Source organism: Cyprinus carpio, chromosome A4 (assembly GCF_018340385.1).
Source record: "Cyprinus carpio isolate SPL01 chromosome A4, ASM1834038v1, whole genome shotgun sequence".
Taxonomy (NCBI): Eukaryota; Metazoa; Chordata; class Actinopteri; order Cypriniformes; family Cyprinidae; genus Cyprinus; species Cyprinus carpio.
The window spans coordinates 2,837,422-2,860,032 of record NC_056575.1 but is presented as its reverse complement, the minus strand read 5'-3'; the positions used below and the strand labels follow the sequence as shown (position 1 = coordinate 2,860,032).

The 22,611-nt window shown below is 35.7% G+C and overlaps 1 protein-coding gene across 16 annotated transcripts; it reads right to left on the bottom strand.

The window, feature by feature from the left end:
* Positions 1–489: 489 nt before the first annotated feature.
* Positions 490–22,546, bottom strand: LOC109047413 (protein bicaudal D homolog 1-like). Of its 16 annotated transcripts, none has more exons than XM_042738185.1 (9): positions 22,075–22,546; positions 13,088–13,300; positions 12,823–12,975; positions 11,413–11,886; positions 9,043–10,164; positions 7,518–7,669; positions 6,088–6,298; positions 1,656–1,739; positions 490–1,155 (listed from the first exon to the last, which is right to left on the bottom strand). In XM_042738185.1, the coding sequence occupies exons 1-9, from the start codon at positions 22,276–22,278 to the stop codon at positions 1,141–1,143; spliced, it is 2,628 nt and encodes an 875-aa protein (XP_042594119.1). In that variant the 5' UTR covers positions 22,279–22,546; the 3' UTR covers positions 490–1,140. The 16 variants fall into 16 exon arrangements, with proteins under 16 accessions (XP_042594119.1, XP_042594132.1, XP_018920676.2 ...); XM_042738198.1 differs by having other exon boundaries at positions 490–1,143; XM_019065131.2 differs by having other exon boundaries at positions 1,656–1,729.
* Positions 22,547–22,611: the final 65 nt, after the last annotated feature.

Genomic DNA, 22,611 nt, shown 5'->3' with positions numbered 1-22,611 from the left:
AATGGAAATATTAGATAAAATAAAAAAATTCAAATTAAAGTACTAAAATTAATATTAAAATATATAATAAATATAAATTTAAAACTAAATGGAAGTATTTTAAATAATGTTAATTTTAAATAAGTTAATATTTCAAACTTAATAAAACTTATTTAAAATTATTTTTTTAATATTTTAGTTACATAGATATATAATAATAAATATAAAAAAATACAAAATCAAATAAGAACATTTCTAACATTTAAATTGAAAGCTAATGTAAACTTTATAAATACTATAAGTATAATTATTGTTAATATTTATTTAATTTTTATTAATTAAATATTAATGTAAATGTAATTTTATTAGATCAGTTCATATTTTTATGTAAATTTTATAGAACAGTATTTACGGTCTGGTGTGTATAAATAAATATATATATATATATATATATATATATATATATATATATATATATATATATATATATATATATATATATAAACTTTCACATAAACACTGTTCTATAAAATTGTCAAAATTATTCTCTAAACTAAGTGGCAGCATGATGTTGTCTATAGATCTTAACTTGTTTTTAACCTTATCCTAATACTGCTTATATCATTTGGAAGGTTTAATATTTGTCTCCATCCTCTTTTTTCTGTTTATATAGTCCACGTTCTGCAGTGATTGATTAGTGATTGTACATTATCACATTCTGCTGACAAAACTGAAACATGAACACTTTCAAGATAGCGTGTAAAAAAGTGTCATAGGCAAAAAGCTGCTGGACAAAATGTACAAGTGATCACATGACCATGATGTGCATCATGTGATCAGGTAGGCATTCAGGGCCTGTGTTACACTTTGGTTTGTGTCTCTCTACCATCACCACAGTGTGTCTTTATCTCACAGCGGCCAGTGAAAGTGGCTTACGGTGCGGTAAGGTCGCGGGCTGAGGCACTCCTGTGGTGTTTAAGCTCCAAGTGGCCTCAGATCTATGCTAGGGGAGGCAGGAATCAAGGGAAAAAGCTTCAGGGTCCAGAAACCTGGGCAGTTAAGAGGGAAAAGTAATCAGACTCCTTCTGCTGTTGTTGAATTCTGGGGAATCGCCATTACAGTCCATCTGCTGCCGGACACACAGATCATAACTGATGTTACCTACTTAAAAACAAACTGAGATAAAATTATGAGAAAGAGAAAGAATACATATACTTCTAGTAAAAGTATATTATAAAATATAATTTAAAATGCATTTTAAATGGTTCTAAATTAGCACAATATGCACTACAGTTCAAAAGATGTTTTTGAAAGAAGTCTCTTGTGCTCACCAAGGCTGCATTTATTTGATAAACAATACAGTAAAAACAGTAAAATTGTGAAATATTTTTCCAATTTCAAATAACTGTTTTCTATTTCAATATATTGTAAAATGTCATTTATTTATGTGATCAAAGCTAAATTTTCAGCATCATTACTCCAGTCTTCAGTGTCACACGATCCTTCAGAAATCATTCTTATATGCTGATTCGCTGCGCAAGAAAATATTTTTTTTTATTAAATATTTTGATCAATTTAATGCATTTCTTGCTTAAAAAAAAAGGACTCCATACATTTGAACAGTAGTGTATGAAAATAAATTATACTGTACAAAAAGCAACTCTATACTTGGTTACCTGTAGGTTAACAGGGTCCGGTGTGTTTAGTTCTTGGTAGCGCTGTGGCACTGAGGCAGGAGGCTGCTGACTATCTAGAAGAGACTGACAGATTAGTTCTCACACAGCTAGAGGGCAGATTAGAGCAGTGAGACAAGACCAGCACAGACAATTAACAAAGGCTTTGTCCCACTGTGTGCATTCATTTGAGTATGTAGCAAGACAGTATCTGCCATACTGGGGCATATCAGTTTGCCCAGACACAAATACTGTATATATAGTTTTTATCAGGTTTGGGTGTATATATATATATATATATATATATATATATATATACATATATTATATATATATATATATATATATACATACATCATCACTTATACTATATATACTCAAAAATAATATTCACTACTGTTCAAAAGTTTGTAGTTGGTAAGGTCTTTTTAAATGTTATGAAAAGTCTCGTCTGCTCTCCAAGGCTGCATTTATTTTATTAAAAATACACTAAAAGCATCATATATTGCATCATATATCTTATTTACAGGATTCTTTGATGAATAGAAAGTTCAAAATAACAGTATTTCTTTGAAATAGAAATGTTTTATTATATTATAAAAGTCTTTATTGCCACTTTTGATAAATAGTGTGTACTTTCTGAATAAAAGTAATAATTTAAAAAATGTAAAACGTATTAACCCCAAAAATTAGGACCATAGTCGTATGTAATTATTATTCTAATATTATATTAAATTGGGACACAGCTTTTACTTACCTCACTATTACATGATCGCTTAATAGAGCGGGTTTCTTCTTTGTCAACCACTTAAACCAGTTTAGTCCAGCATGAACCAGCTAGAAAACTAGCTACCATGAATCAAAACACACCTTAAATGGGTGCATTTTCCAGTATATTCTTTTAAGATATGAATATTTAATGTTGCTTGATGCTTTGACAATTGATAAAAAGTCCCGTTTTCCAGCTCCTGATATAATGAGGACCCAGACTCAATCAATGCATTTATACCTGTTATTTACAGTATATATGAAGAATATACAACATTACGGTCCAGTTCACAACAGACATATACAGCGTTTTCCTGTAGGCCGTGTACTGTATACACATGCATATGACAGCAGACAGGGACATGAATAACAGTCTGCCATCAGTGTTTTGCATTTGCACAAAGTGTCTGTTTACAATAACACACAGTAGAAAACACATTCATTTATGACTTCAGCTAGTGCAGACAGTCGGAGTGCGACGCGTCGTTAACGTCATGAATGAGAGAAAATCAAAGAGAAAGTCATGCGGGAAGCAGGAAGCATTTGACAGGTTCCCTCAAACTGGACGTCGGTCTGAATGAGATGACAAGACATTGGGTTTTTAGATTTTGGAGCGGTGATCATGTACAAACATGTTTGTTTGTTTATTTGTCTGTTTGTGTGCATCAGGCCTCAGGTGCAACAGAGAGGAGGTCTCACATGGTTTCTGTCCTGATTTGAATTCAACACCCTTAAAACAATTGATCAGTTTCACCCGTTTATCAGTCCCAGATTTGACTTCAATGCAGCAAAACCAGCATGAAACAGCACAAAATGCCGCATAAAATGAACAAGAATAGAGAAAAGATACTCTTTAATACCTTATAAAGATTGCCACCTACTTACAGTTGTAATATTAGATCTACTAGTCACAAACAGAGTACTAAACTAAATTTACACTCAATTTCATGCAATACTGAGGCCTGTGTGAGCAATAATGAATTAAACACTGAACTGGGACCAGAATTGGGTCTTTCTACAATAGCGGTGATGTTTCCATTAGAATTATTACTGTTTTTTTTTTCCTTTTTCAAACTCATGTTTTACTGAAACTCAAGAAACAAATCCAATAGTACAATAGCAAATTGTTAAAATATGAAATAAATTGTAATTATACTGTATAAATAAAAATGTATTTCATATATTTGAACTATATATATATTAAATGTATATTATAAAAATATATATATATATATATATATATATATATATAAAATTCTAGCATAAAATATATAAATAAATTAAATGGTATATTATAAAAAATAAAATATATATTTATTTATTTTATATGATGACATATATAATTTGAATACTAGAATTATACTATTTAAACATATTTTGTTTTATATAGGAAAAATTGCAGCAATTGCAGAATGACCCGTTTATTTAAAAATAAATAAATATTTGAAAATGTATTTAGCGAAAAACCAGCAGTTAAAAAAATGTCATGCAGGGAAATCTTGGCACGCTCGGGATGAGGGTTTGGTACCTGTCAAATGCTTCAAGCACTGTGTGATGTGTTGTAGGTTGGTGTGGGTCAGATATAGCTCTAAAAGGCCAGTGTGCCAGTGCCTATGGTGCAGCACACAAGACGTTTAATGGGAGAACACAGGCACCTTTCATGAAATACAGCAACATTTGGACAGAAAAGATGTTTAACAGATGTTTGGGCCCATGCACGTCCCTCTCTAAGTGCGTTTTGACACATCCTGCGCTATTTGGCAGCATGTTATTTGGCTGTGAGTTTTGTAGTATGGTGTTTTGCCAAAATATTAATGTTTCGGGGGAAAAACAACAACAAAAATATCAATGCAACTGATAAAATGAAAACAAACGGAAGGACACTGACTAGACAAGACATGAGCAGTGCATCTGTTATACTGTAAATCACTGCTGCAGATCGTATGTGCTGTGTTGCAATGTTATTGGCCTCCTTTAGACAGCTGACAATGAATGATATTCCCTGAGAATTTAGTCATCTAGACAAATGCATCACTTCATCATTAACATACATTCAATTCAGTGTCACTATTGTGTTTCTGTAAGCACTCACAATGTTTATGAGTTCACAAATGACCCAATCTGATCTTTACTGCAGACTAAAATGGTATCTTATATTTCTATAAACGTGACTCAATCATTTTTTGCACATTCACCATTACATGGGCTGGGCTACTTTTATAGTGTGTATCCACTGGATGATTATGTTTGGAACAGCATACTGCAGTATGCATACTGTACACAGTATGTAACACAAAGAAACGCAGATGTCCATTCATTTTGACTTATTTTATAAGACTGTTAAAATTTAAAGGAATAGTTTACCCAAAAATGAAAATTTGATACATTATTACGGACTATTATTATGGACTCGTATTTTGGCCTGAAGTGACGGTTTACAGTTAAATTGCCTTAATGATGGATTTGTTTCTTATAAACACGCAGCTTTTGGCTTCATGAGACATTAACTGATGGACTGGAGTGGTGTGGATTACTTTTGGATTATTGTGATGTTTTAATCAGCTGTTTGGACTCTCATTCTGACGGCACCCATTCACTGCAATGGATCCATTGGTGAGACAGTGACTTAATGCAACATTTCTACAAATCTGTTTTGATGAAAACATCTGGGATGGCATGAGGGTGAGTAAATTGTCAGTAAAGTAATTTTTTTCTGTATTATTTGAAAACAGTATACAGTGTACATTATATACTGCACTACATGCAGTATACTAGTATTCTATTCCAAACATAGCCATCTCAGATACTGATACTGCATATAAAATCTTGTTGTTATAAATCAACCACTTAATTTACTCTCAGTGTTCAAATCAAGTGACAATCACACATTCACACTGATACACACCAACAACCCACAACAAAAGCAATTCTGTCAACGTAAAGTCCTGTTGAATCTGTTTTAAAGTCCCTCATTCGTGTACTTGAACAGTCCATGTGCACTCAGATTGGGACAGAGAACACAGTGTCCTGAGAACTGATCAACAGTCTCTTTTGAAGAAGGCCAGGCCACTTGTGCTCCATTAAATCCCTGAGTTAAAAAATGAAATCACTCCCCCAAACATTCAAACACAGAAACCAGTGTGTGTCCTCCTCTCTGTGGCACCCGTCAGTAGCGGGGATGCGGGGAGCCATAGTTTCTGGGATACAAAGGGCTGTAGGTGGACGAAGGGGGTGTGTAGCGGGATGTAGAACGCTGGAAGTGGCTGGGAAGGGGGCGGGATTGGGATGAGCTCCACATGGAGCGGCGACTGGCCAATAGGGGCGAGTTGTAGGACGAGGAAGGGGTGGAGCCTGGGGAATAGTGCGACTCACTTGCATAGCGACGGGCCAGGATGGAAGTATGTGTAGGAAGGTTGGTGTAAGTGTGGGGTTCAACGAAATATGCCTGAACGCCCATCGTCCAATGGCGGTATGGCATGGTTGGGGGCGTCCAGGAGGACGATGCGGGAGATGACGGGGCCTCCAGGGAGGGCGGGCTATTTGGGGCGGACTGGTGTGTGGCTGTAAAGGTGGGTGTGGTGGGCGAGGTGATGGCGGCTGCTGCTGTAAGGACCTCGGTAATTGTCAAAGGGGTGTCAGGAAGGGGCGGGACTGGTGTTCCACTTACTTTGGGCGTGCTGCTTCTCAGCCGGGACATTTTTCCCACACGGGGCCGGTGCGACTGCTCTTGGTCGAACTCCAGGTCTTCTAGTTTCTGCGTGAGGGCAAGTTTTTGCTGGATGGCCATGCGGAGGAGAGAGTTCAGCGTCTTTTTCTCGTCCTCCGCCGCTGCGAGTTGTCTCTGCATCTCGTCCAGCTGAGACACATACTCGTCACACCTGAACAGAATGAAAGGAGAAACTAGTATTTGGGCTGCATGATTAATTGAAACAAAACCGATAAAGCTGTGATTTATGAGCCAACCATCTTTCCAAAGCTGTAACTAGAAGCACTTATAAACTTCCTGTTTATAAGCTTTACAGGGCTTCCTGTGGTTTTCAGCCAAAATAATACAAATTTTTATTAAATATTGTTTTTATTTTACAGTGAAATATTGCAGTATTACAATTTTCATTTTTTTATTTAATAACAATTTATAGATTTCTTGTTTAAGATTTTTATTTAGTGTAGTAGTTAAAATTATTATTATTATATAGTCATATTGATATATAACCAAAAAAATTAAATAAATAAAAATAGAAAAATCAATTAGATTTTTTCCATGCGGTTTTCAGTCAAAAGCATCAAAAGCTAGATGTTTTAACAGTTGAACTGAGCAAATTATTATTATTTTACCTAAATACTTGGGGGTTTTTTTACAGTGAAATATTACAACAGGAATATTTCTTATTTTGTTTCATTTTTTATTTAGTACTACTACTACTACTAATAATAATAATAATGATTATTATTTTACATAGACATATTACAATAGGATTTTTTGTTATTTTGTTTTATATTTTTATTTATTAGAAGTAGTAATAATAATAATTATAATTATTATTTAGATATATTGATATATAACCCCAAAACATCTAAATAATAAAAAAAAAATCTGAAAAATCAGAATTAGTTTATTCCCCATCATGCATCCCTAATTAGTATGGCAAACATCCTCTCAGATGTGCTGTGGATGCTCTGGCTGACTCATTATTCAGTCATCTGTCCACATGATTTTGCTCTCAACTGCAAAAATAAACCAAATCTCATATGGGAAAAACTTGACAGATATTGCTTCGACTGCAGTCTCTAAGCTTATGATGCTGTCAGCATCCTGCACCAGTGAATGTTGTAAAGCAATGTTGGAGAAGTAACTAATTTAATAGAATTTCAGCAGCATGGCAACTGGAAAATAGTATAGTTTTTCCAGTATTAAGCTACGTTTTCCACTGAGTAGCTCTTTAGTGCAACAAAATGCTATTTTTGCACTTTTTATTGTACACTCTATCCTAAAATGTACTTCTGTATAAAGAATGATTTGTTTTGGAGAAATGGTTCATTGAAATGAACTGCAAACAAATGAATTTTGGGTACAGTGTTATGGTGCGTATTTCTCACCGTGTGGCGAACATGGCTCTGAGGGAAGAGAAGGTGGCCGCATCCTCTTTCAAGGCCTTTAGCTCATTCCTCAGCTTCATCATGGTCTCCGTCACCATTGTCTTCTCATTTTCGTATTTACTCTTCAGGTTGGCCAGAGCCACCTCAGCCGTCTATGAGCATTACAACCAACATTATGTCCAATAAACAACTAGTTCTGCAAACAAGTAAGTGAATTAAGCACTATTGCTTAATATAGACCACATTGTGATCTATATTGGATTATATATAAGGGATTATAATAGCAGCCTTGCTCAATATGTTCGTTTTGATATATGGGATATATTTACCAAATAATTACTCTGGTTTAAAGGCCCACTTTAAGAATATCCTTAAGAATTCATAATCTAACTTCATTCAGTAAACTGTTCATTCAACTGAACTCTTGTCGTTGCAGTAACTAAGAACTCCTCTTGTGTGTGTTTGCACATAATAATGGATGTAGTAATTACTTTGCGTCCCATAGAGTGCAGCACTTTCTCTTTGGTGTGGGATCGATAAATCGTAATGTCCATTAATCATCTCTGGCCTGGAAGGGTCATACAACATGCTTTATATCACACACAGTGGCCAACAAGGATAAAGAAATGATGTGTTGGATAGAAAAGTCCCTTTTCATCAACGTTTCATTTTACCGGCTATACATCAAACAACAACTCATATTTACAAGATACTGGAGCTTTTGAGAAAGACAAACCATTAGATTTGCCAGTGTTTGCCAGATTAGCGCTATCAAATATACAAAAGATACTCTACCTAATGCCGATGGTTAAAATCTTGAAACGAAACAAAACTACAAATCAATGTTAACGAGACGTCAGAATAAGTTGGCTGGAATTAGATGACTAAACTTGTCGATAGTTAAGAATCTTGGTAAGCAAGACTACTGTAGGTGAAAAATATCAATTAATGTGGAAGCATAGCAGTTTTTCCAAGAAATTAGATGTGAAAATACATTACAAAGTGGACCAGGCTTGATGCTGATGGTTAATAATCTTGGTACTCAGGACTACTGTAGGCGAAACATAGTGACCTATACAGAAACTTAACAGCTCTACCAAGAAACGTAGAAGCTACAGAGCAACATTAATGAGTGGTCTGAATAAGATGGCTGGAAAAGGTTGCAAAGTGGATTAGACTTTATGTAGATAATTAAAAATCTTGGTAAGTAAGACTGCGGTAGGCTAAAGTTGGTAACTCATGTTTAAACGTAACAGGTTTACCAAATTAGACATCAGAATATGATGCAAAGTGGACCAGGCTTAATGCCGATGGTTAATAATCTTGGTACTCAGGGCTACTGTAGGCAAAAGATAGCAACCCATGCAGAAACATAATATATTTTACTAAGAAATGTAGAAGCTACATAGTAACTTTAATGAGAAGTCAGGGTCTCAGTAAATGTAAAGGCTCCCATGGTTCAATACTCTCAGGCCTCATGGCAATCAATAGGATGCAGGGTAATAAATAGAGCTGATTAGCCTACCTGCTTGTTGGCTTTGAGCACAAGGCGCAAGGTTGCAATCTGCTCCCTTTTTGTGCTCAGGAGGGACTTGAGCTTGAGAATCTCCTCCATGCAGGCCTCCTTGTCCTTGTCCATTAGCGGGGCGAGTTCACTGGCGGCCGCTCTCTGGCGGGACAGCTGGAGCGAGCGGTCCACTGCCTTCTGCAAGTGCTTGATCTGGTCACGGATGATGGCGTTGAGGTGGTGGATGTTGGTGGGTTCACGGCGGAGGTCGGACCCGGTGGCTGACTCGGGTGCTGGGGATGATGATGAAGATGAGGAAGAGGCACTAACCACAGGTGAACCCAGTGGCGTACGGACCGGGCTCTGCTCAGCAGTGAGAGGTTCTTTGGATGGTGAGTCCGACGGGCTACGAGACTCGGAGGATGTTGCGGCGTTAATCGCCGCTAAACGGCGTGCGAGCCGTGGGGTCAACAGCACACGGTAGTCATCCTGCCCCTTGTGGCCAGTGGTGGAAATGCGCGTCGGGGTCCGGCCCTGCCGATAATAGTCCAGCGTAACACGGTTGGGTGTTTCATTGTTGCACAGGCAGACGTGGTGGTAAAGTTGCGCTAACTCCTCGCTGAATGTCGCCAGCTCTTCTTGGGCGGTTCCCAGGATTCCCTGCGTCTCCAAGCCTGTGTTATTGGCTGCCCGCAGCTCACGTTCCAGATTCACCGCCTTCTCCCGGCTTTCCCTGCATCTGCGCTCCAGCTGTGCCACTTGTGCCTCCAGCGCTCGCAGCTGCACCTTGCCCTGCTCCTCCACCCGCGCTCTTGCCTCCACGCTCTCATTATATCTATCCTTCACCTCCTTAAGCTCCGCCTTCAGCCCTACTACCTCCGTCACAGCCACCCTGTATTTACATTGCAGCAATTCCAGACTCGGTCCCTCCTGGTTGCCAGGGACGCATGTTGTCTCTTCTTCTTCGTCCTCCTCCTCCTCCTTGTTTTCTTTACTGCTGTGCTGGCGGCGGAGTTTCCGGAATTGCTCGCCCAAGCGGCTGGCCTTCTCGTGCTGCTCTGTCAGCGCCCCCTGTGTGTGACGGAGCAAAGCCTGTGATTCCTGCAAGCTGTTGAGCAAAGACGCTTTTTCACGTTCCACCTGCAGCACATAAACAAGCCAACTAATGAGTTTACATGCAAGTCGGGCTGGTGTATGCAGGTTAGTCCTGATGCTGGTGTAGATGATAAACCATACAAAACATCAGTGAAATCTAGTAGGTGAAAATGGTCAACCAGCAATTTCTTGCTTATTTAACCAGTAGATATCTCCATACTGTCCTCAAGTGATTAATCACAGTACATTAACACAATTGTTTTGTAGTACAAATTTTCTGAAATGTTATGTTTAAATGAAGCCATTGGATTGACGCCAGATTCATAAGGCTTGTTTCATTTTGTTGCCATATTACCGTTTTTACAGAGGGTTTATCTTTTTATCACCCTCTCCATATATATATATATATATATATATATATATATATATATATATATATATATATATATATATATATATATATATATATATATATATATATATACACACAGTATATTACATTTATATAGATTTCTGGCTCAGTGAATGAGAAAACTCAATCAAATGGCCTTTAAAGATATGCACTGTAATTTAAATCTACAGCAGCAAAAAGATAAAATGTAATAAAACAAACAAATAAATGTGTATTTTGGATGTTTTCTTGCATTAGTCTGAAAGAAGACAAAATAGCAGAATGGATTTGCCAGTATGTCTTGGCTTAAACTAATGCATGCAAAGGAGCATTTTATTGCTCAGGAGACTTAAACTAAATATGCTTAATTTAATCAACCTGTCTCATATGTTTCTCCTAGAATTAATTTAAAAGCAGGTCACACATGGACGGTGCATTTTGCATAGTTAATGCATATTCATTGTTTAACTTGGATGCAACGTTCATGTATATGACTCAAATGAACTTGCTCTAGGAAGAGTGATCTCTTGTGAGAGGAAGGACATACGGTAAATAAGCCAGTAGCATGGCCTATTAGTGTGTATGGTGGTCTCATATTTCATCCCACGACACTGCAGCATCCCGTTGTAAACAGAACAACGCCTAAACCAGTGCAGCAGTCGTTTCTCACTATGTAGGATCTTGAGCATGAAAGATAAGTTTAAAAAAGCTTCAAAATATGGGAATTAAGAGAAAAAACATCCCAAAGATATATAAAAGAAATATTAAAGGGGTAAATTTATTATACCTCTTGGCCGGAAACATAAAGCTTTGCTGTATAAAAATGAATTCATGCTGATATATATGTTTATATATTCATTATATGGGTGTAGCTAACATAAGCTCTGCCCCTTCATACTCACCTGCTGAAGTTGTTGTCGTAGTTTCAAGATTTCAGGGCCATTGAGCTCACTAAAGAGGTCAGGGGTCAAAATTTCAGTCTTCCTCAAACCCGATGGCTTGAAGTCTCCGTTCAGTCGGCTCAAAGCTGAACCTGCCGCACCCTGAAGCAGATGCCCGTTGCACTTGCCACCGTCCTCGCTGCTGGGTGATGTGGCGGCTGTCGGGGTGGCACTGCCACTAGGTGGCGCTGAGGTCAGGGCGATCAGATGGGCACAGCCTGAGCTGAAACCCCCGTCACACACAGTTAGATGATGTGCTAATTCCTTCCGGAATGTGTTCTTCTGTTCTCGCTCGCTTTTCAGAGAATCCAAAGCCTCTTCCAACTGGCTCTCAGAGATGTCCTTCAGGCGCAGTGCATCTTCTAATTGGCTGTTAAGCAAGGCTGTTTCCTCCTCCAGTACTTTGATTTCATGCTTCAAGCCTTCAAACTCCACCTGAAAGAACAGAGAATCACCATTTGTTTTGATTCTGGAAATATCTGAGACTGTTTCTACGTAACCTGCCACGAACAAATACGATGCTTAAATGTCTTGGTTTTACACCTAGTTTTGAGAATATATTTAAACATTTAATGTAATATAACTGAATGTATTTATGCCATCTGTGACTTAATGGTCAGAAATTATTTAAATATGTTTAATATAAAATACAAATATACACACTTATAAGGTTTATAAATATGTATAAATATTTAATTGGTAAGAAGATATTTAAATAACAATTTAAATATAAATATAATATAATTTAAAATATAAATGTAAAGACTTATAAGGTCATACATTTATTTAAAAATAAATAAAATGTATAGTAGTCAATTGGTCAGAAGCTATTTAAATATGTATTTAAAAATTAGTATAATATAATTTAACAAAAATATTGAAAAAATAATTATAAGTTCATAAGTGTATATGATAATAAATATTTACATATCAATTTAAATATGTATATAATATAAAAATATAATTATATTTATAAGTTAATAAATTATAATTAAAAAAAAATCAATCAATTCACACGTGATGTTTATAACTTTAATAATAATACTTTATCATTTAATAATATAAAAAATAATATAATTTCAGATGGCTGGGGAAAATTAAGTTGGGGAAACACAACAAAAATATATATATTTTTAAAAAAAAATTCTGTCAACTGAATGCATGTTGCATATCATGGAAGTGATCTAGTTTTGGTGATGATATTATTAACTTGCATTATTATTTTCTTTGGTCTAAAGCCAGAAAGGCCAGTGCAATGACATTTTTCTGGCCCAGAACTTCCTTTTCTTTAGTGGCAATGTGCGGAATGGCTCTAGATTGCTCACCAGAACCGTGTCAGTGTGTAAAGGGGGTAATTGTGAGTGTGTTTACCTGGTTCTGCTTGAGCGTGGACACCAGTTTCTGAAGCGAGATGTTCTCCTCCTCCAGTTCAGTGTAGTCTTGCAGTAATCTGGCCTCTCTGAATTTATACTCCCTGATTTCCTCTCTCATCCGACTTCTCTGCAACTCCAACATCTCATTACCCTGAGAGACACAGAGGGGAAACAGAGAAAGAAGGACAGACCTATCAAAACCTGTCATGAGGATACATTTATGATGTCAAACCTATAATCGATTAATGCAGAGAGTTTCCAACCTCTCTCAGCTCCAGTAGGATGGTGCTGAGTCTCTCGTTCTCGGCCTGCGTGCAGGAGGCCAGCGATCTGCTGCTTTTCAGCTCGGCCTGCTGCTCCAACAGGCGGCCCATGTAGTATGCTTCCTTAGTGGCTGACTCCTGTAGCAGTGTCTCCTCGTTGCTCTCCCCATCTTCAGCCACCTTCCTCTGGGTGGTGTACGCCTGGCTGAAGGCCTGAGGAAGAGAGAGAAGAAGAAATGCTAAATGATATGCATGCTTGAAACACTTAAGCTGCACCATGATTTTTACTTTAAATGTAGTATATAGTATGTGAGATCAGAATTAGCGCATCCCACATTACAGTACATTTAAAATAGTATGCATTTAAAAAGTATGCATCTGTGTATGCAAATTTGGGCTAATATTTTCCCACAATCACTTGCAATAAAGAGTTTTTCAGTTGGGAAGGAATGCAATGGCATCAGTTTTTATTTTAAGGCAGTGAATTTAGCTAGATGGCAACACAAAAAAAGTGAAAGCGGTCTGTGATTTATAGGGATGGGCATATTGATACTGAAGTATCAGTATATCAATACTGATCAATGCCTGTGATTTTGTTAATTTAACAAGACATTTAATGCATACAATATGCACTCGTTTGAACGAATAACTATTTTCCTGCTCATCTGAAGAGATGGAAATGCTGCAAGACAGCACTAATCAAGGAAAGCATTGATGCTTTTGGGAAACACAGCACAGAACAATTATCAGAGGATAGAAAAACATAATATGCTTGAGTTATTTCACAATAAACAACTTGAAATTGTAGCCTATTGTAGTGCAATTACATTGAATTAATGTGTATTTGATTTCAAGTAACAAAAATGTTTTTAAATGTTTTAGTAAACCATAATAACCCTGGATTTTATGGTTTTAATTTTAGCTTTAGTTTAAATAACTATAATAACCCTGGTGTTTTGTTGATGTTTGTGTGTTTTTCTATCTAATATTAAAATTTAAGTAGTTCAAAAGCAAAGCTGTAAACTGCAGGAGACACTGATTCGGTGACCTCACAATACGAGGTGAAGTTCAGGCAATATTGTTCATAATCTGGAAGGCGTGAGAGGAATAGATGACAATGGTGATCTCGCATAAGACTCTGAGAAAATCAATGCAGCGCTCAGCCGAGAGATAGTGTGAAAAATCAATTAGGAGGTGTAGAGGAGCTCAACGCTTCAGGTATGAGGGATGACAGGAGAAATAACAGACTTATGGACAGTGCATCATGGGACAGAACTGATAACAGCGTTCAATAGCATGACGGGAAGCAGAATGACCGTAGTATTTGCTGAATGTCCAGTTTACTGTGTGAGAGAGTGTCACTGTGATGGAGAGAGAGCCGAATGAGTTTCATTATGTGCTCAGAGGGAAGTATGTTCTCCCTGCATGGATGGAGAGTGATGGAGCCTTTCAAACAGATGACACTGGGGTTTTCCATTCACTGGAGATTTAATCAAACTCTCCCAGGTCAGTCAGTCCTGCTGTGCTGAGAAAACTCTATGGTTTTTACAGATCAGAGTTGTGCTTGAACTCTTGAAGTAGTTAGTGGGCTTTGTTAAATCAAGAATCACTATTACTATTGCTCAAACCATTTTAACCAACATCTGACTCAAGGTATTAAACTTTGAGACTAAATTTTCGCTTAAGAGGGTCTATGAAAACCATGCAAATATCTTATTATTGGACAATATTGTGTGAGGATAATTCCAGGATATGGCGAATGCTGTAAAGTTAAGGTAGTTATTTAAGAAACTAGGTCAAAACTAGCTTAACATAGTGTAATAATAAAAATAATGACAATATTATATAGTTTTATCAAGAAAATCTGCAACAGTTTACAAGGTCTAATTTAATATTTATGTATTAGCTGAACTAACATGAACTAACAATAAGCAATATATTTTATTTATTATATCATTAAATATTTAATTTATTAATTTTGTTAACGTATAATAAAAACAATAAAAATACTTAAAAAACAGAATTGTTCATTGTTTTTTCATGTTAGTTCATAGTGCATTAATTAATGTTAACAGATAAGAGTTATTATCGTTAGCTAAAATGAAAATTAAAACCACAAACAAATTTCATTACTTCAAAAATATAAATATTAACTCATAAAATAAAAAAATACATTAAAATAAAATAAAATAATACATTTAAATGAAATAAAATCAATTAAAATAAAAATAACTTATTTTATTTCATCTAGTTACCAAGGCAACATTTCAAATTTTTTGTATATTTTAAGTTGAAGTACTAAAACAATTAAAACTAAATAAATAAAAACTAAACTTAACTAAAACTTAACAAAAAACAAACAACCAAAAAAATTAAAAATAAATAAAAATAATGAAAATGACAAAAACACACAAGGACTTTTACACACACAACTTTTAAATAAAAATTAAAAATATATATAATTCACAATATTATACAATGTAAAAATCAAATAAAATTCCCAATATTAACAAAAACTGAGTATATCAATGATACTATACCTAAAATGTATTAGTAAATGTTGAATTTTACATTAAGATTAGGAAAATATTATTTATTGTAAGCTCATGTTAACAAATTAAACCTTTTTGTAAAGTGTTAGCAGAAAATCATATTTGAGGAGGTTGTGAGCTTTTTGACTTGGGCCAGAAAGTATCTAGCAACCACATTTAATACCCTAGCAACCATCCAGGACACCTTAGCAACCATATGACCACACCCTGGCAACCATTCATAACATCCTTGCATCATAACATCCTTATACAGATAAACACCACTCTAATTAGTTAAAAATCGAATGACTTTAACCAAATAGACGTGATGTTAAATGCTTTGCAGCAGTGAATTATGGGAATAATATATACGTGATTGGGACAAGGACACAGAAGACAAAATATAGACTATGCTGAGCGGGCATTTCTGTGACGTGCCTCAAGACGTCCTCAGGTGTCTCGTGAGACTATATTTAGTCAGTTCAGTAACATGATGTGACTCTTCCCTGATATAATGAGTGACGCACTGGGCCTTTATCACAGGACTCTTATCATGCTTTATTCATCCCACAAATCAGTAACTTGACTGTGACTTGATTGAGACCTTGTGATGTGGAATGATCACAAATTAAATAGATGGTTGTTGATCATGGCGACGATTTTATCATGGCATAAAGTCATGGCAGCGGGTCAGTAATCAGCACCAGGGTTGAAAGTTTAAACGTTTTGGCTGATCCAAGACCAGCTCTGGCTCTTACCAAAAGCATTTTTTAGATAATAACATGCATTATATCACAACCATCAGGTCTAATCAAGCACAATATCATGTTCATTTTTCTTTATAAAAAAAGGAATGTCATCCAATTATTCTTTACATATTCTGTTGATAAGATTTCTATGTGCAATGATATTTCATTCTGATTTATCATGACGATCATGTCTGAGCTCCTTTGACTGGATTTCTTTCAGATGTAATCACTGACAGTGAGGACACACTATACCAGTGCTGTTATCATTAACAATGTGAAACTGTTAATTATATAAGGAATAATAATTATTAGAAAATAATGCTTTGCATCGCGGCTGCATCTATCTATCTATCTTTCTATCCATCTATCATCTATCCATCCATCCATCTATCTGTCTGTCTGTCTAGTTTAAACCGTGTCTGTGGGTTTTTCAGATATATGCTGGCGCTCTGAGAGGCTGGCGGTATACGCTGAGCCTTATAATTTTCTGGAGAGCGCTCCACACAGACACACGGATCGATATGAAGGCCCGTGGGCCGCAGTGAACCTTTATATGTGACCCACTCTGCAGCAGAGCTCCAAAGCTGCTCAAAGTCAGTTTATTTCTGTACAGAAATCAGATCTCCAACAGAAACATGATGACTCTTAGATGCATGTTGCTCAGTGTTTGTGAGAGACAGAGCTGGTGGAAACCATGCCTGGCATGGTGGGTTTTTTTTTGTTTGTTTTTTAAAATACAAAATAATCAGCATTAATCGGCTACTGACAGCTTTGCCATCGCCTGAATTTGTGAAAGTGTGCTTGAGAGTTATATATACTAATATATATTTGAATTTCTGTATATGATCAAGAACAGTTAACATATCAGATTTGAATCAGAGAGAGCCAATAAAATAAGCAGTTATGCTTAACAAAAACTTACCAACTTGTCCAAGTTAAAATTTATTACAAAATTAAAAGAGAGAGAGAGAAAAAAAAGACTAAATTAATTATATTGATCAAAGGAAGTGAAGCATATTTTCATACTGTAAGCTTTTAATGCATTATAAGCATATTTAACAAATATTAAATATATATTAAAAAATACATTTCATACATTTTTCTTAAATAATAAAGACTGGCAAAAATAGTATTGAATAATGACATCGTTGAGCATAAAGAGAATTTTAAAAATATACAAAAAACTTATAATGACTGGGCACATTTGGAGAGTTTAAATGTGATTAAATGAGTAAATGTGAATCTAATGAAGATAATGTTACATTTAAATTGCAAACAAAAAGTAATATATAAATTCTATATTTAATAATATACAATTTTTAAATATACAAATGTATGTAAATATATTTTATACATTATATTATAATATAATAAATTGTTTAGATATAATATTTAAATTATTGACAAAAATAAGGACAATTTGGAAAAAAAAAATCTCCATGGCCCTAAAATATGCCTTGTTTTCTTTATGCAAATTAATTGAACATTTTCTTTACACATTATTTTAGTGTTAAATGTGACCTGGATGTGCAGGATTCACCCAGGTACTTTTTTATTGAAACGTAGTGCATGACATCACTCATCACGTGAATTATGCAGCAAATGTTTCTCTGTGCATATTATACAACCTGATGTCTGCCCCTAAGTGCCTGGATCCGTCCTGTACATAATTCATAACTCAATGTCTCCAAGCTCTGGCCAGAGCACTTCAGGAACTTGGCATGAAGAGATAATTTCAAAAGATAAAGTGGATGCTTTAAATGTCACAAAGCACCTTTTTGTCTTCATTCAACACTATATCTATTGTTTCATCACCTCAAACCTAAATACCATGGTTTGCCCAGGTTATTTTTAAAGCATATTCTAAAATCTTATCCATGCGAGAAAAATCTGCACATATTCACACTTGAGCTGCATTAATGCATCTTTGCATATGACACATACAGTACTTCTCCACCGACTGATGCTTTTAGCCTTGAGCTGCTGCAACAAATACACCTTTGTATTTTTCATCTGACGTACTGTACATTACCAACCACACATGGTGCACTGCCGGAAACACCAACCCCAGTTTAGAAATAAGTGATTTTCTCATCTGGAAACCACTTCAGCATGCTCTTAAAACATATTACCACCAATCAGCAATTAGCAAATGCAGTTCTATGAGTCCAAACGTCTCATCAACAGCGGATAAGTAAACATTTTAAAATGAATGTGTAAATGGCCCTAATAATAAGACATTACAGCAATCAGATTAATGATATAATCCTCCAAAAACATTCAAATGCATTACAAGGATTACAAGAACCCAGTATTTCTCAGGAAAACAACATGAAACTCTCCTTTTTTCCACTTGAATAAATCCTCTAATATCTCTAGGCGTTATCGCTCTAAAGCAGATTCAATCCTCAAAGCCTTCAGAAGACTCTCAGTCGGAGTAAAAAATGCTCTCACAAGCCACACTGAGGATTGGCAGTATATCAGAGACGTAACACCAGACGAGATGACATCTGAGTGTGTTTTGCTTGTATTTGTGATATTAAAGGAACAACTGTTGACGTTGTGTTTGATTGGCAGCCTACAAGCCACAACAGACACTGATATATTCTGCCAATATTGCAAATGGAGGTAAACCGGCATCAGCCAATAAACTGTCAGCTCTTCTTGTTCATTATGAAAGACTGTGGGAAGCGTGATTGTGAGACTCGCTCTGAATGAGTCATATGATCAGTGGAATCCAAGTAAACAACTATAAAGCAGTTTTGGAACAAACTCCTACTCACTATGAAGGGAAATACTCAGTTGTGCACTAATAGTAGTATGAATGGCCGTTTGTGATGGGAATTCTTGTGAAGGTCACATGAGGCTCCTGGAAGCTTCTGGACACACGGGGCTGTGGGTTTGCCAAGGAAACAGAAAGGACTCTGGGAAACATGCTTTTGCAACAACAACAATATATATATATATATATATATATATTATATATATTTTTTTTTTTTTTTTTGCAATATAATAATAAAAAGTTATTTTATTTTATAATATGACTTTTATTAGTTTCATTTTTTAAGCATATTATTGCTTTTTCCCCCCAGTCTCAGGTTATAGTAGCGGCCAATCGTAGCAGGCCGGTGGGGAGTCTTGAATGTCAGAAATAGACATTTATGAATAATATATCAGCAGATGCCTTCATCATCTGGTATGCCTCAGATTACCATTACTATTGCATACACCGGGAAATACAGATAATTACTAATAAAATGTGACCCTGGACCACAAACCCAGTCTTAAGTGTCAATTTTTTGAAATTGAGATTTATACATAATCTGAAAGCTGAATAAATAAGCTTTACATAGATGTATGGTTTGTTATGATAGGACAATATTTGGCCGAGATACAACTATTTGAAAATCTGGAATCTGAGGGTGTAAAAAAATCAAAATACTGAGAAAATCACCTTTAAAGTTGTCCAAATGAAGTTCTTACCAATGCATATTACTAATCAAAAATTAAGTTTTAATATATTTACGGTAGGAAATTTACAAAATATCTTCATAGAACATGATCTTTACTTAATATCCTAATGATTTTCGGCATAAAAGAAAAATTAAGCCAAACCAGATCAACCAAAAAGAACCAATAAAATGTAGTTCGACCTGAATAAAAATGAAATATTTTACCCAATAGTTGTGTATTTTTATGATTATAACATGCAATATCATGCAATATCGATGGCTTTCATCACATCATCATACAAGAAAATCGCTAAATGCCAAATTTCTGACCAACTTCCAGCGCAGAGCTGATCTGTTAGTCAACGATCAATACAGTTCATTGAGATTTAATGGAGAACCGAAGCAGCGAATTAAATATCTGCTGAGTGTATTAGCAAAGCCTGCAATTCTCCTTTTCAATCACATGTTCTCAGCTCCAACCCAAAGAAAAGCTAAGATTATAATGATTCTTTAAAACATAATCATAAATCAAAGCAGACTTTTCCCTTTAAATCAATCGCTTTGGATTTTGGGGTGTCTTTATACTCAAGTGCTTATGAAGGACTCTTGAATCAGACACGTTTTTATGTGACTCTGTCAGTCTTATTATCCGTGAGTGTGTTTGCTGGCAGCCGTCGCCCTTTGCTAACCTTCAGCACAGTCCACTGCAGTCAGCAAGAGTATGCTGGCTCTACTAATGAAGCTATGAATAAACTCAGACTGTGGGAACATAGACGATGAAACGCATTAGTCAAGAACATCATTTACTCTGCGAGTCTTCAGCAAATCTGTAACATTAACAAGCTGCAAAACTATTATTGCTTACTCAAGTCTTTTGAGACAGCTGCTGAGGATTTAAAAGTACATAATTAGAGCTAAATAATGTTGCAACTTAGTAAATTAATGTTGCAAACAAACAGGCTTGAGCAGACACACAATCTCTGAGAACACTAGACAGTCACAAAACAACATATATTATTCAGGCCTGGGCACAGACTCCACTGAAGATGGAGGATAGCCTTTTCTATATGATATTTCCTGTCGTACAAGGCCATCAAAGCAAAATCAGTGCCACTGACTGCTTTATTTCTGCTGTAACACTCTCTGATATACAGTTTCAGTATAGCACAGTCTCTAGTGTGTGTGTGATTTACAGGACATCATAAACTTGCTTTGCTTTTCATGTAGTTAAAATAGTAGACATGGAAAAAAAATCAACATTTTTGTGACTATTTTTTCCATTATAATCTGCTCTGTTCTGTTTTAAAATTCTTTCTACTGTTTTCTGCACATGCATTGGATGTCAATCTATCTTTGAGATTTTTGACAATATTCTATTCTATTGTTCTATTCCATTCTATTATTCTATTATTTACTTTTCAATAACATAATAAGTTGTCAATATTCTTTTCCAAAACACAACATGACATGAACAGATTTTTATTTCTATTTTATTTATTCAGTTATTTTTATTTATTTATTTATTTATTTGCAATAGTCTAATTTGTTCTACTCTTTTCAATAAAAACATTACTGGATTTTTGACAACATTCTATTCTATCGTTTTTTAATATTCTTTTCAATAACATAACACATAATAATATAACATATATGTTGACAATATTCTATATCCAAAACATAACATGACATGAAAAGACTTTGCAAAAGTCTACTCTATTCAATAACATAACCAGATTTTTTAAAATATTCTATACTTTATTATTATTTTCAAAAGCATAACACAACATAACATATGCTGTCAATATTCTAATCTGAACATAACATGACATGAACAGATTCTTGCAATAGTCTATTGCATTCTACTTTTTTTAATAAGCAGATTTTTTTGCAATAGTCTATTCTATTGTATTCTATTATTTCCCATATCATAACACATCATATTATTACATATCAGTGATCTATTCCATAACATGACCAGATTTTTGCCAACATTCAAATCTACTGTGTTCTGTAGAAACATAATGAAATATATTTATTGGCATTATTCTATTCCATAACAACATGACGTGGACATATTAAACACAACACTCTACTCTACTCTTTTATATATATATATATATATATATATATATATATATTTTTTTTTTTTTTTTTTTTTTTTTCATTTAATTCTGTTCTGTCCTGTAACATAAAAACACAACAAGCCTTTGTTTCAAAAGAAGCGTCAGTGATTATGAGAGGAGAATGAGCTGTACCTCCTGCAGCTGCTCCAGCTCCTGTCTGAGGGTCTCCTGCTCGGCCTCGAGATCCGCATACTGCTGTTTGAGGCTCTGGTTCTCCTCCAGCACCGCCAGCCCGCACTCCGCCGCCCGGACCTTCTCCCGGTTCGCCTCCGCGAGCTCGCGCGTCAGCCGCTCCACCGACTCCCCGCATCCTCCTCCACCTCCCCCAGCAGCCATCGGCCCGGCCCGTCCCCTCCACTGCGCTGGACGGACGGATGGATGGGGTCTGCACCTTACCCGAACCGACACAAAGTGAAAGATCCAGTCATATTAACAACAAAAGACAAATGAATTGAAGTCCGAACTCATTTCGAGCTGAAAAGGGCCTCGCTTTCTTTCTTTCCTCCTCTTCTTTTTCTGCTTGATCATGGGTGTTGGGTCGCCATCATCGCTAGGATGCAGAAAAGTGGCCCAACTCACTTCGGCTCTCCTCCTACTGTGACGTCAGCGCATCTTGCTGCAGCCCTTCCCGATGAGACCGAGCTCATATACATATGAATTAAGTAGCGC

What these genes read in the sequence shown, in the direction of transcription:
- LOC109047413 (XM_019065130.2), bottom strand. Translation starts at nt 22,278, where the DNA reads ATGGCTGCTGGGGGAGGTGGAGGAGGATGCGGGGAGTCGGTGGAGCGG. An exon ending in TCCTACTGGAGCTGAGAGAG is followed by an intron (nt 12,976 to 13,087) that starts GTTGGAAACTCT and finishes TGTGTCTCTCAG; the next exon opens with GGTAATGAGATGTTGGAGTT. An exon ending in CCACGCTCAAGCAGAACCAG is followed by an intron (nt 11,887 to 12,822) that starts GTAAACACACTC and finishes CTGTTCTTTCAG; the next exon opens with GTGGAGTTTGAAGGCTTGAA.